General features: G+C 39.8%; 1 protein-coding gene across 10 annotated transcripts in view; it reads right to left on the reverse strand.

Annotated features, from left to right (window-relative positions):
• The window catches only part of pdss2 (prenyl (decaprenyl) diphosphate synthase, subunit 2), a 243,407-nt gene that overhangs the window by 229,246 nt on the left and 724 nt on the right, over positions 1 to 13,437 (reverse strand). For 7 of the 10 annotated variants that reach the window (XM_069887508.1, XM_069887511.1, XM_069887513.1 and 4 more), the window contains exons 2-3: positions 10,875 to 11,209; positions 2,880 to 3,014 (exon numbers count right to left, since the gene is read on the reverse strand). In XM_069887508.1, the coding sequence (XP_069743609.1) occupies positions 2,880 to 3,014; positions 10,875 to 11,122 (383 nt within the window). In that variant the 5' untranslated portion in view covers positions 11,123 to 11,209. Of the gene's footprint in view, positions 1 to 2,879; positions 3,015 to 10,874; positions 11,210 to 11,370; positions 13,063 to 13,437 lie in introns of those variants that run through there. The other 3 variants (XM_069887514.1, XM_069887512.1, XM_069887507.1) reach the window with 2 other exon arrangements.

Genomic DNA, 13,437 nt, shown 5'->3' on the forward strand with positions numbered 1-13,437 from the left:
TCTAGGAGCCGTAGGTGATGCCGGTAGAGGACCCATGATTCGGAGCCGAACAGGAGTGTGGGTATGACCTCCATTATGTCTCTGAGAAAGCTCACAAGTCATCGCCTGGTGAAATTAATCCATGGAATCAAAATATTTTCTTCAGATTTATAATCAAGATCCCTTTTGTCATGTATTTGAAGTTTAGAAATACACTGCACATGGAGATGTGATGCTTCATTCATTGTTTAATACAAATGTAAAATGCTTCCCCGCAGCACACAGTATATACGAGTGATGACGTCATTATGCTCAGTGTAATACATAACCCCTTTATTATACAGATTTATTTTTCTTTGTTTGCCCCGTAATGGCACACAAAAAGGAGAGACTCGTCCAGCGCCCATGTTCAAGCCAACAAAGAGAAACAAGAGATTCCCTTCAGGGACAGAATGTCCATGTATCCCATTGCCTCCTCCACTGCCTCAGCCTCCATCGTTCCTGTACACTCTGAAGCTGCGCAGCCTTGGAGTCTGGTCCAGGGATATAGCAAAATGAGAGGCATCCAAGACACCCACCTCAGCCCCTAGTTCTAAACGCCTGTCAGTACCCAAGGCTCATAAGGAGTCCTGCCAGCACTGATCCTTGGTTCCCACAAGCCAGTTATCAGCACCCTAGTGTGAACTCTTCATCTGCAAGACCCACTGCTGTCCAGGTTCTACTTCTCAACAAGCCAGGATAGGGCACGAAGGTTTCTTCCACTCTGATACCACATCCAGAATCCACAAAGTCTGGGATGCCAATCATGGGCGCCTCCTTCTTGGCACCTCCATGAGTTCTTCAAAGTAAAAACACAGCTGGCTCTATTCTACAGGCAGTTTAAACCTGCACAGGGCCATCGGTCAGGGTTGCCAGGCAGTAGGACCCCACAAAGGAGCACTGGAAGGGAGCTTTTTCCGAGTTTGGCAGCAGCACCAGCTATTATATTTGCAGTAGAACCCCCATATGCACAAGATGAAGGTGTGGTTGGGGAGGGTGGGGGGGAGAAAGAGAAAAAAAAAAAATCAATATTCATTGTTCAGCCATAACCTGATTAATTCTACACTCAGTGCTCTCCTTGCCATTCACCATACATTTGAGGCTACAATTCACACCAAGCCTCGTTCACGGTATTTGTTGACCAACATTGGCTCCTGAAGCAACCATCTTCAAATATCCATCGTTTGTTCAAAATTCCTTCCAACCTTTGTAATTTTCTCCAACTGTCCAGAACCTTTCAAGTTCTCTGAGCCCTGCCAATTTGAACTGCTCTCCAACAATAAGCCATCTGCAGCTCAGTGGAGCCAGAACCCTGAAATGAATTATCTCAATCATTTCCCTCTTTCTAGCAGTCACTCAGCCTTTTGGAAGTTCCTCAAAAAATTTTGGTTTGGCTTTGTGCCAAATTTTAAATGGAATTTGTCCAAGCACCTTTGTAAGATTGAGGGTGACCAGATAATGCAAACAGTGGTTGTCTCATGTCAGAATCATAAAGAATCACTGGCCTGCGGTATCTATGCTGATCAACTTATCAAAGTATTCACGGATATCTTCAAAATCTCACTCCAGCAGAGAGTGGTGCCCATCTGTTTCAAACAGGCATCAGTTATACCGGATCCCAAGAAGTGTAGTAACTTGCCTTAATGACTATCAACCAGTAGCACTTACATCATCAGTGATGAAGTATTTTGAAAGACTGTTGACGAAGCAGATCAGCTCCCATTTGAACAGCGACATGGATACATTCCAGTTCACCTATCATAGAAACAGGTCTACAGCAGTTGCCATCTCACTGGCTCGACACAAAGCCCTAGGACACCTGGACAGCAAAGATGCATTCATCAGAATGCTCTTTATTGACTACAATTTGACATTTAATACCATCATCCCCTTATAACTGATTAGTAACACCAAGATCTGGGAGTTAACACCCCACTGTGTAATTAGATCATGGATTTCCTCACCTCCAGACCACAACCAGTGAGGATTGGTAAGAACATCTCCTCCACAAACTCCATCAGTGTCGGAGCACCACAGGGCTGCACCTTAGCCCCCTACTCTACTCATTTTACACCTATGACTGTGTGGCTCAGTACGACAATAACACCATCTACAAATTTGTCAACGATACCACAGTAGTGGGTTGTGTGAAGAAAGGGGATGAGTCAGCGTACAGGAAGGAGACTGAAAACTTGGCTGAATGGTGCACCATCAACAACCTTGCACTCAATGTCAATAAAACCAAAACCAAGGAGCAGATTGTTGACTTCAGGAAAGGAAACCCAGGAGTATACAATCCAGTGATCATTGGGGGATCAGAGTCACTGTTTAGAAGGACCTTGCCTGGATCCAACATACCAATGGCATCGTGAAGAAATCATGTCAGTGCCTCTACTTCCCTGATGGTGGAGAGGTAGTAGCTGTTCCTGAATCTGGTGGTACAAGTCTTATAACATCTTTCCCTCTTTCCTGATGGTAGTGGGAAGAACAGACTGTGTGCTGGGTGGTGTGGAACCTTGACAATCACTGCTGCTCTCCGACAGCAGCATTCCCTGTAGATGTTCTCGATGATGGTGTTTTGCCTGTGATGTCCTGCGTTGTGCCCACTACCTTTTGCAGGGCTTTATGCTCAGGGGTATTTGTATCTGTGTACCAGACCATATCCCCATACCATGCCAGTCAGCCCACTTTCCATCACACCTCTGTTGAAATTTGCCAGGGTTTCGGGTGTCCAGATCAAACCTCTGCAAACTTCTGAGGAAGTAGAGGCCCTGACCTGCTTTCTTCACGATGCCATTAGTGTGTTCGGTCCAGAAAACATCCTTCGAGATAGTGAATTCCAAGAACTTAAACTTACTCACCCTCTAATCCCTGGATTGTATACCTCTGGCTTTCTCTTCCTGTAGTCAACAATCAGCTCCTTGGTTTTGGTGACATTAAGTGCAAGGTTGTTGTTGGTGCACCATTCAGCCAAGTGTTCAATCCCCTCCTGTAGACTGACATACAGTCAGTAAAAAAAATAAATCATGTTTGCTGTGAAAAGTTATAATGTCGTGATGCTTCCAAAAAAAAAAAAAAAAAAAAAAAAAAAATTGAGGGGCAATGTAGATGGAGCTCAAATTCTATTTCAGGTTGAAAAACTGCATTTACATTCTAATTAAGGATCCTGGGCCTTAAAGATTAAATGAGATGAAACACTAAACTCTGCCAACGCTGTGATTGTAGGAAAAACACACAAATGCTGGAGGAATTCAGTTGGTGTCGCAGTGTCCATAGGAGGTAAACATATATGGCTGATGTTTTGGGCCCGAGTCCTTCTTCATGGTATGAAGTAGGCCTCAGCCTCGAAACATCAGCAATGTACAGTATGCTTCCTATGGACGCTGCGAGACCTACTGAGCTCCTCCAGCATTTGTGCTTTTTACTGAAAGATTAAATGTTTCTCTTACCACAGGCCTGCTTAGTGCTTCCATTTTGGGTTTTTATTTCAGATTTCTAGCATCTGCAGTTTTTGTTTTTTTTCAATAAAATATTTGAATAATACCGAGTTCAATTTGTAGCATTTAAATCTCTGGTAAAAATAATTTTTTTAATTCAAACACAAGACTCTAATACTGTAACTCCACAATTAAAAGAATGAGGCCATTATTGGCAAAGCAAGTATTTATTGTGTATTCCTAATTACTTGCACATAGGTGGTCTCGTTAAACCTCTTCAGTCCCTATGCTCAGAAAACTGGCTCTTGGAAACTTTCTGAATGAAGAAGATTGAAAGGACTGTTAAAAGGAGGTTATATAAAGTTATCAATTGGGCAACCAATTAAAGAATGTTTTCATTACTTGGAAAACTGAAAATGAGGCAACCTTCAACAAGGATCATTGCTACCAGCTACCAGTATGAAGGAAAATATTAGAGGATACTTTATTCAGAAAATTTTGAGTGTTTACCACATGCAAAATTTAAGGAGATAGATATAACTTTGAACATAAAGAAAAACAGGGTAGAAAATGGTATTGATTAGTTAAAAAGTCAGGATAGGCGTAATTGTGATAAGCCAAATGATTCATCAGCCTACTCAGACTGGGAGCCATTCATTTGTGGGGCTGGGATTTCATTTTGGGAAATAAAGAATCTTTCCAAGTTGAAAGCCTTTAAAGCAAATGTTTAGACATGACACTGGCTCTGCAATGCCTCCCTGTTTATAGTGGTAACAGAATTCTGGCATAATGGAATTAAGCAGTCTCAACAATACATACTGTTAACATACATGTTAATTTTTGGCATTAAACTGGCTTTATCAATATGATTACTTTCAATGACTGTTCATTTAATTCATAATTAATCCTATCCCAAAAAAATACATGGTAGCCAAGAACAAAAACAAATTCACGACCTATAGTGTCATTCAACTCCTTAATATAAATTAAATGTAAAGTTAGTTTTGATATTTGAAACTAACTTCTCAAAATACAAAATGACTTTTGTTCATTTTCCTCAAATTCTAGTAAACAATCAATAGCCCACAATGAAAGAGCACTTCCAGCGGAGAAAATGAATGGAAACATTGTGTCTTAACAACTCTGACAGATATGCAATATTAAGTATACTTGCTGGATGCATCACAGCATGAGGTGGAGCTGCTCTGCTCCAGATCAAAACTTGAAGGTGGTGGTGAATGTAGCTCAGAACATCCCACAAACACCTCTCCATGGCCATCACACCTCCCATCAACAAGTCTCAGAGGTGTGAAATCACACACCAAGCAGGCTTAAAGACTTTCTTCCCTGGAGGTGGCAGGCTCCTGAGCAAACCCCCACAAAGGTGCTTTCGTGCTACCCTGGCTTTGATCTTTCTTTTAACCATTAGAGTCGTGGAATTCCAAATCATGGAAACAGGAACTTTGGCTCAATTTGTCCGTGCTGACAAATCTGGTCCCATTTAATTTTATTTGTAGTTTTAATTTGGGGATACAACCAGCCTTTTCACCACAAGAGCCTGCGCAGCCCAAATACCAATTAACCTGCTAAATCTATCCATCTTTGGAACGTGGGAGGGAACTGAAGCACCTGGAGGAAACCCTCACAGACACAGAAAGCATTTGGGTATTAATGCTGTTCTTTCTTCTTTTCTTTCTTTCTTTTGTTTGGCTTGGCTTCGCGGACGAAGATTTATGGAGGGGTAATGTCCACGTCAGCTGCAGGCTCGTTTGTGGCTGACAAGTCCGATGCAGGACAGGCAGACACGGTTGCACTAACCACTATACTTTGCCTGCGTTCAGCCCATATCCCTTCAACTTTTGCTCTCCACTAACTTTCTCAATTTCTTTTGAATGCTCCAATCATCCCCACTTCTATCACTTCCACTGGCAACAACCAACCTCTGGGTGAAGAAGATGCCCCTCAGGAACTTTTTAAATCTTTCAGCTCTCACCTTAAATTTATGCCTTCTGATTTTAGATTCCTCTATCCTGAGAAGGCAGCTATGACTATTTACCTTAGTCATATTAAGAGCTGGCATAGAGTATATGGTTTTGCATTCCTTGGTATGGTCTGGATTCCAAATTGAAGGGCAGAAGTGAAGTGATGGTGACCAAAATCATCATCATCCTTTCCTTCAGGTTTCTTTTGTCAAACTTTATTTTATTGGCACATGTAACAAAGTTGCATATAGAGCCAAAAATTCTATATATCAAAATCAATACATGCCTTTTTAAAAATCATTTTCTCCCCCTCACACACACACACACAGAACCCCCCCCCCCAAAGAAAGCAAGAAAAGGAAGAAAAAGAGAGAACAGAGAAAGAAAGAAAAAGACTAATTTTAAAACAATAGTGGATATTACCTTATGGATAAATTATTGACCTAATTATTCTAACACATAACTATAATTATATCTTTTTAAATATAAAGCATATAGTAAAATAAAACATTACTGTGTAATATAACACAATACAAATCTAAGCGTATAAAACTCATATACAATATCTAATAAAATAAGATACATTGAGGTGATTCTGGGGTGTGACAAAATTCACACCAAATTCTACCAACTGAGATCATGTAATTACTTATAAAGTTTTAACACCAATATAGGAAACAAATTTTCAAAAAATAATCATATATTTGTTCTTTAAATTAGATGCAATCTTTTCCAAAGGTATACAACTTCACATTTCACCATGCCATTTATCTAATACCAAATCCATGTCCAATTTCCATGAAACAGCTACACATTTCCTGGCAACCGCCAACACTTTAAAAATCCTTTTTGAAACCAATCCAATTTTAACACCTAGTACCTGTTGAAGAAAATCTATTAAATTAGTCCAAAAGAATTCAATTTGGGGCATGTCCATGTAGAGTGTAAAAAGGTGCCTGTGTCCTGTTTACATCAAAAACACTTATCCAAAATATATAGCTTTAATATATTAAGCTTTTGTGGTGTAATATATAACTGATATATGAAGTTGTATTGCACCATTCTATATATATCCTTTATTGTATTTTTCATACTATCATATTTGTGTCTAATTTCTATCTATACCCAGGTCCCTTTCCCACCTTTGTTAAGATTTATGAAAATCTTTCTTCGTTATTCCCCTCAAAAATAATAAATACAGAACTGATAAAAAAAAATGATTTGCATTTGGATTTGATATTATTTCTATTTCATCATCCTCTAATGGTAAATAAGATGTAGTTAATCTTTCTTGTAAATAAGCCTTTAATTCATAATATCCAAATATTGTATTATTTTGTATTCCATATTTAGCTTTCAATTAGTCAAATGTCATTAAATATCTGCCTTGATAAGTCTTTAATAAATTTTATTCCTTTTTTTGACAAGTTAATAAAATTTATATTATTCAACGTAAACGGGATCAATTTATTTTGCACCAGTGGCATCCTCCCTAATCCATACCCCTTAACTCCCATCAACATATGTTCCTTATCCCATAATCTAACCAAATGTCTTAATATTGATATGCCTGTTTCTGAAGTTAATAATACCTCATTTGATTTATATAGAAATTCATCAGATTCTTTTTCATCCATCTTATTCATTTCTATATTAACCCAGGCTAATTTTTTCTCCTTCCTCAAAAGAAAGGAATCGTAGTTGAGCTGCTTAATAATAATACTCGAAATTTGGAAGCTGTAAACCTTCCAATTCAAATTTCCAAGCTAATTTTTCGATAGAAATCCTTGACATCTTCCCTTTCCACAAGAATTTCCTTATAATTTTATTTAGATCTTTAAAATACTTTTTAGGAATATCAGTGGGTAAAGATTGAAATCAATATTGCACCTGTGGAAAAATATTCATTTTAATACAATTTACTCAGCCAATTAATGTAATTGGTAAATCCACCCATGTAAAAATTCTCTTCAATTTTCTTTAAAAATGGCCCATAATTAATTTTAAAAAGATTCCCTAACTGATTATCAATTCTAATTCCCAAATATTTTATTGCACATTCAGGCAATTTTAATTTCATATTTTGTCTACATTGCGTATAGACACCAAAAGTCAATAGCATGATTTCATTTTTATCTCAATTAACTTTATATCCAAAAACTGCTCCATATTGTTCTAATTGCATATGTAACTTACCTAGCGAATTTTCTGTGTCTGTCAAATAAACAATTACATCATCTGCAATAAACTAATTTTATGTTCATTAGCCCCTATTTTAATACCCTTAATATCTAAGTCTGTTCTAATTAATTCAGCTAACAGTTCAATTACTAATACAAAAAGGGCAAGCAATAATGGACAACCTTGTCTTGTTGACCTTGTTAATTTAATATAATCAGACATAAGACCATTTGTCACTACTCTTGGATAAATATATGCTTTTATCCAATTTATAAATGTTTGTCCTCAGCCAAATTTAGTAAGTGTTTTAAAAAGAAAGTCCCATTCCACTCTATCAAATGCCTTTTCTGCATCTAAAGCCACTGCTACACTTAATATGTCTCTCTTTTGGGCTAGATGAATTAAACTCATCAACCTAGCTAGTTATATTATCTGCCAATTTTCTTTTTTTTTAAATAAATCCTGTTTAGTCCTTGTTAATTAGTTTTCATTAAAAAAATTCCAGCCTATTTGCCAATAATTTAGCAACTATCTTGTAATCCACATTCCCCTTAATATTCCCTGTAAACTTTTCCTTTCACCCTTAATCCTCTGATTTGTATCTCACCTAACCAGTGGAAAAAGCCTGCTTGCACTTATTCCATCTACACCCATCATAATTTTACATACCAAACCATGATGCAGCCAGTCAGCACACTTTCACATTTGTAGAAATTTGCCAGGGTTTCTGATGTCATTCCAAACCTCTGTAAACTCCTGAGGAACTAGAGGCACTGATGGGTTTTCTTCACAATGCCATCAGTGTGTTGGGTTCAGGAAAGATCCTCTGAGATAAAGACTCCCAAGAATTTAAATTTGCTCACCATCTCCACCTCTGATCCCCCCAGTGATCATTGGATCATAGACCTCTGGTTTTCTAGCTCCTTGGTTTTGGTGACATTGAGTCCAAGGTTGTTGCTGGTACACCATTCAGCCAAGTTTTCAATCTCCCTCCTGTATGTTGACTCATCACCCCTTTTTATACAACCCACTAACTTGATATCATCAGCGAACTTGTAGATGGTGTTGCTGTCGTATCAAGCCACACAGTCATACGTGTAGAGTTGAGCAGGGGACTAAGAACACAGTAACGTGGTGCTCCGGTACTGATGGAGATTGTGGAAGAGATATTCTTACCAATCTTCACGGATTGCAGTCTGGAGGTAAGGAAATCCAGGATCCAATTCTACAGAGGGCTATTGAGTCCCCGGTCTTGGAGTTTGCTGATCAATTTTAAAGGAATGATGGTGTTCAATGACGAACTATTGTCAATAAAGAGTATCCTGATGAATGCATTTTTGCTGTGCAGTTATTCCAGGGATTTGTGTTGAGCCAATGAGATAGCATTCACCATAGACTTGTTACTATGAGAGGTGAATTGGAATGGGTCCATGGCACCGAATCATCTCTCCCCAATACAAGGAAACCAAACTATGTAATCTCAGAACCTGGTTGATATTGTTCAAACTATGTTTACTTTATATGTTCCATTTAAGGTATAATGCACGGCCTCCAGACTTCTTCATCAGCTTCTGTCCACCAACATGTTACCTTGTGCACTTCTTGAAATGATGCCTCTCCAGATTTAGAAGATGCACAACTTCACAGGAACATATTTGTTCAGAACCTTCACTAACTTCTTGAATATCTTAACTAGAAGTCATTACTTTAAGAGAAATAAAGTGGCCAGCAGAAGGGAAGCAAGCTCTTTACACCAGTAGCTGCCAACCTTTTCAGAAGAAAACCCAATTTGTTTATACTCAGTAAAATTCACACCCGTCCTCCTCCATGAACAACTGAAGATATCCCGGGCTGCTCCATTAAAGTAGTCAGAAATGCCCTGAGGACAGGTCACAGTCAAATGCTTTCTTATGTTTTACTTTTGCCAAACATACTGCACTGGAAGACCTCAGCAGGACAAGCAGCCTCAGTGGCAGAAAAGGAATGGTTGATGCTTCCAGCCGATACTCTTTATCAGGAAAGAGAAAACCTTGCTATAGAAGCCAGTGTAAGGAGGAAGGGGTGAGACAGGGGCCCCTCACTCATGGTTGACCAACCAGGAAGGTGTTGGAACCTGGCAGGTGGACAGAGGCAGAGGACTGACAAATGGGAGAAAGAGAGGCAAAAATAAGGGTCAGCTGGAGGAAGATAGTCACACAGGGTAGAGTGGGTAATTCAAAGACAAAGGCCTGCCAGTGCTGAAATCTGATCAGAAGATGAAAATAGTGGTATAAAGAAAGACCAGATGGAACCTGGGAGGTGGTGGTGGGGGTCAGGGGTTGAGGTGATATCGGGGAGAAAGTAGCAGACAAATTTAGTGGGGAGATGGGGCAGAACCAAAAAGGCAGTATGAGAATGGGGGGGGGGGGGGGGCGGCTGAAATTAAGGGGGAAGGGGTGATAAGAGGTACACCAAGCACAAAGGGTACAGAAGAAGAGAGAAGGGACTTGCAATTAGAAAATTCTGTGTTCATACCATTGCACTGTAGACTGTCCAGGCAGAACACGATGTGCTGTTCCTCCAGTTTGTGTTGAGTCTCCCTCTGGCAGTGGAGAAGGCCCAGAAGAAACAAGTAGGTGTGGGAGAGGGAAGGGGAATTGAAATGGGATGTAACCGGGAGCTCAGGATGACCACTGGGGAAAGCACCACTGCGAAATGATCCTTAAGTAAGAGCTTGGTCTCACCGATGTTAAAAATTCAGGGGCACCGAATTCTTCAGGTGAAGTATATGTCAATCTTTACCTCATGTGGAAGGGCTGTTTGGGACACTGCATGGTGGTGAGGAAGAAAGCAGAGTTTTCTTCCACCAATGCTGCTTGGCCCACTGAGTTCTTCCAGCAGGTTACATTTGGCTTCAGATTCCAATATCTGCACTCTCCCTGACTCTCTTATTTTTGCTTTCATCTATTTTTAAAAAATGTTGGCCACTTGCCCACCTTGCAATTTTTGGCAGCAATCCTGTACCACCAACACCCAGGTTGGGAACAGTCAATAAAGCCAGCATTGCATTGTTTATTTTTTTTTAAAAAACTTCCTAGCTTATACTCCTTTGTCAATTCAACAGATACTGGTACTTGACATAAATTGCTCTTAAGATTTGTATTATTTTCTAGGGTACATCAAAATAATAAACCAACAGGAAATACCATCATGACATAATCTAATGGTTTCCATAACCTCATGTCATACATTTTTAATCAAACAACTTTTTTTTTACCTGGCTGTAGATATTAAAGGATGTTTCGTTCCAAATAACTTTCTGACGTGAAGGGCAATGTTGCTCAACTCATCACTGAGCAGGCAGCGTAGACTCATGAAGGAGGTTGGGTAGCCAACAATCTTCTCAGCTTCCGACACCACTTTAGTCCAAGAGGAAGGGGATATCGTAGAGTACAAAAAGCGGCTGTGATTGAACGCACCAGCCAGAGCAGGTCCATACTTCACATTTCTCAGCATCAGCAACATGTTTGATCAGGGAGGAACTGCTTAACTTTACACCCGATACACTCCTGGATCCAGGCTAAAGGCAGGGAAGAGAGTCATCAGCAGATCCTGCCACGAAAAGGGTGATATTTAATTAATTTTTCTTATCACATCTTTTTAATTAGTTAGTCACTTAGCTGGAAGAAATAGGGGAGAAATTGCAACGTAGGATGTGTCAGGTTTAGACCCTGATAAGCAGAATAAATGTAATGAGATGAGATGATATTTACCTTGAACATCTCTGCCTATGCATTGAAATATGGAGCTCAGATGCCATGCAGTGGGATCAGACGAACCTTGAGGCTGAACCCTCAACTTTACAGTCAGAATGACTGGTATAAATATTGTCACATTATTCACTTGAGCAAGACCCCCTGGTTCCCAGTAGGATATGGATATAAGATATTGGATTACTGTTTTTTTTTTCCTTGAACTCAGAGATTAAAGATTTGCTTTTTCATATGCCAGCCAAGGGATCTCCACAGGGGCTCCCTGAGGTACTAAAGACCTTTCATGGGGAAAAACATTCTTTTCCCATGTTTAACAACTTTTTTTGTCAGGATCAGTACGTCTGTTAAAGAAATAGCAAATGTCTCCAGAAATTGAACATTAGGAGTGGCAGCAAATTAATTCAAAATATAACCAGTCCCAAAAAATTTTAAAAATGTTAAGGAACTAGAGGAGAAGGCAGCTCCAGTGATCCTCTCAATTGTTTTAATGATTCTCTGTATAGACTTCTGGTCTGATGTACTGCAGCTACCATACCACACAATGATGCAGCCAGACAGGACATTCTCAACTGTGCTCCTGTCAAAGGTGGTCAAGATGGAGCCTGTAGCCTTGCCCTCCTAAGAAAGTGTAGGCATTGCTCTGCCTTCCTGACCAATGAGATGTTGAGAGTCCAGGAGATGCATGCCAAGGAACTTTGTACTCTCCACTCTTCCCAAAATGGAGCCATTAATGTGTAATCCACAATCATCTCCTTTGTCTTATCCACACTGAGTCTCAGGTTGTTGTTCTTACACCAATTTATAAGCCTTTCAATCTCCTCTCTATAATGTGACTCATCATTGCTGTTTATGAGACCAACAACTGTTGGATCATCCACAAATTTGATGATTCTGTTGGAAATGAATCAGTCAGCAGCATAAATAGTAGCAGGCTGAGCACACAGCCCTGAAGTGCGCCAGTGTGCAGTGTGATGGGGCTTGGAGTTTTGCTGCCATCCCGCACCCTGTGGACTTTCCATCATGAAGTTCAGAATCCAATTGCAAGGAGGAGTGTTGACTCTCAGCAAGGACAGTTTAAACCAATATCTCAGTAATGAACAACAGCCTGGCATATGAGGCATCGTTCTCTAGGTGGGTCAGGATGAAGTGGAGGGTCAAGGTTATTGCATCTTCTGCAGATTGGTTTGGACAGTAGGCAAACTGGAATGGGTTTAATGTTGCTGCAAGGTGCACATTGATGTGTTCCATCATCAGTCTCTCAAAGCACTTCACGATAGTAGATGTCAGTGACACTGGGAGGTAGTCATTTAGTCCAGTTACCGTCACCGCCTTGGATCCTGTGGCGGTAAGATATTGTAGATGTCAGTTACGACTTCCATCAGCTGGGGCACACAGACCTGTCCAGAAATGTTATCCAAATCTGCTGCTTTGTATACCCTCGATAGGATCTTCTTTACTTCCGCCATGGCAATGCAAGTTACCTGTTCTTCAGGAGGAGACAAGGCTTTCTTTGAAAAAAAACACACAAATGCTGGAGAAACTCAGCAGGTCAAACAGTGCCTTTATGTGGCAAAGATACATCACCAACGTTTCAAGGTGTGGGGGAACATGAGAGGTGTCTGAACAAAAAGACTTTCTTTGATGTCATCTCATTTTTCTCTATTAACATTTCTATTAAAACTTATCAACTACTTTATCAAACATCAATACTTTATAGAAACGAGGTTTGAACTTTGTAATCAGATAAGACATTTTTTTAAAAGTTCATGCTAATCAATCCTCATTGAACAATTAAGTTGCTCGTTTCTGACTTAAGGACAGTTTTCAGGAACAAAATCTCGACGTAATCTAGGCACTATCTGCAGGACATTTTGGTTTACTTTCATGAAGTTCTGTTGAAAGACTGGGAGTCTGAAAGGTACACCATTTCTCTTTCCACGAGGACTGCGTGCTCCGAGAAGGATGTCCTGTATTCTGTATTTATCTCAATCTCAAAAACCTCTGCCTGTCCTGTGACCATGAACGGAAGCCAATACACAATGTGTTGAGAAACTCAGACGGTCACGC

The sequence above is a fragment of the Narcine bancroftii genome, chromosome 6 (assembly GCF_036971445.1).
Source record: "Narcine bancroftii isolate sNarBan1 chromosome 6, sNarBan1.hap1, whole genome shotgun sequence".
Taxonomy (NCBI): Eukaryota; Metazoa; Chordata; class Chondrichthyes; order Torpediniformes; family Narcinidae; genus Narcine; species Narcine bancroftii.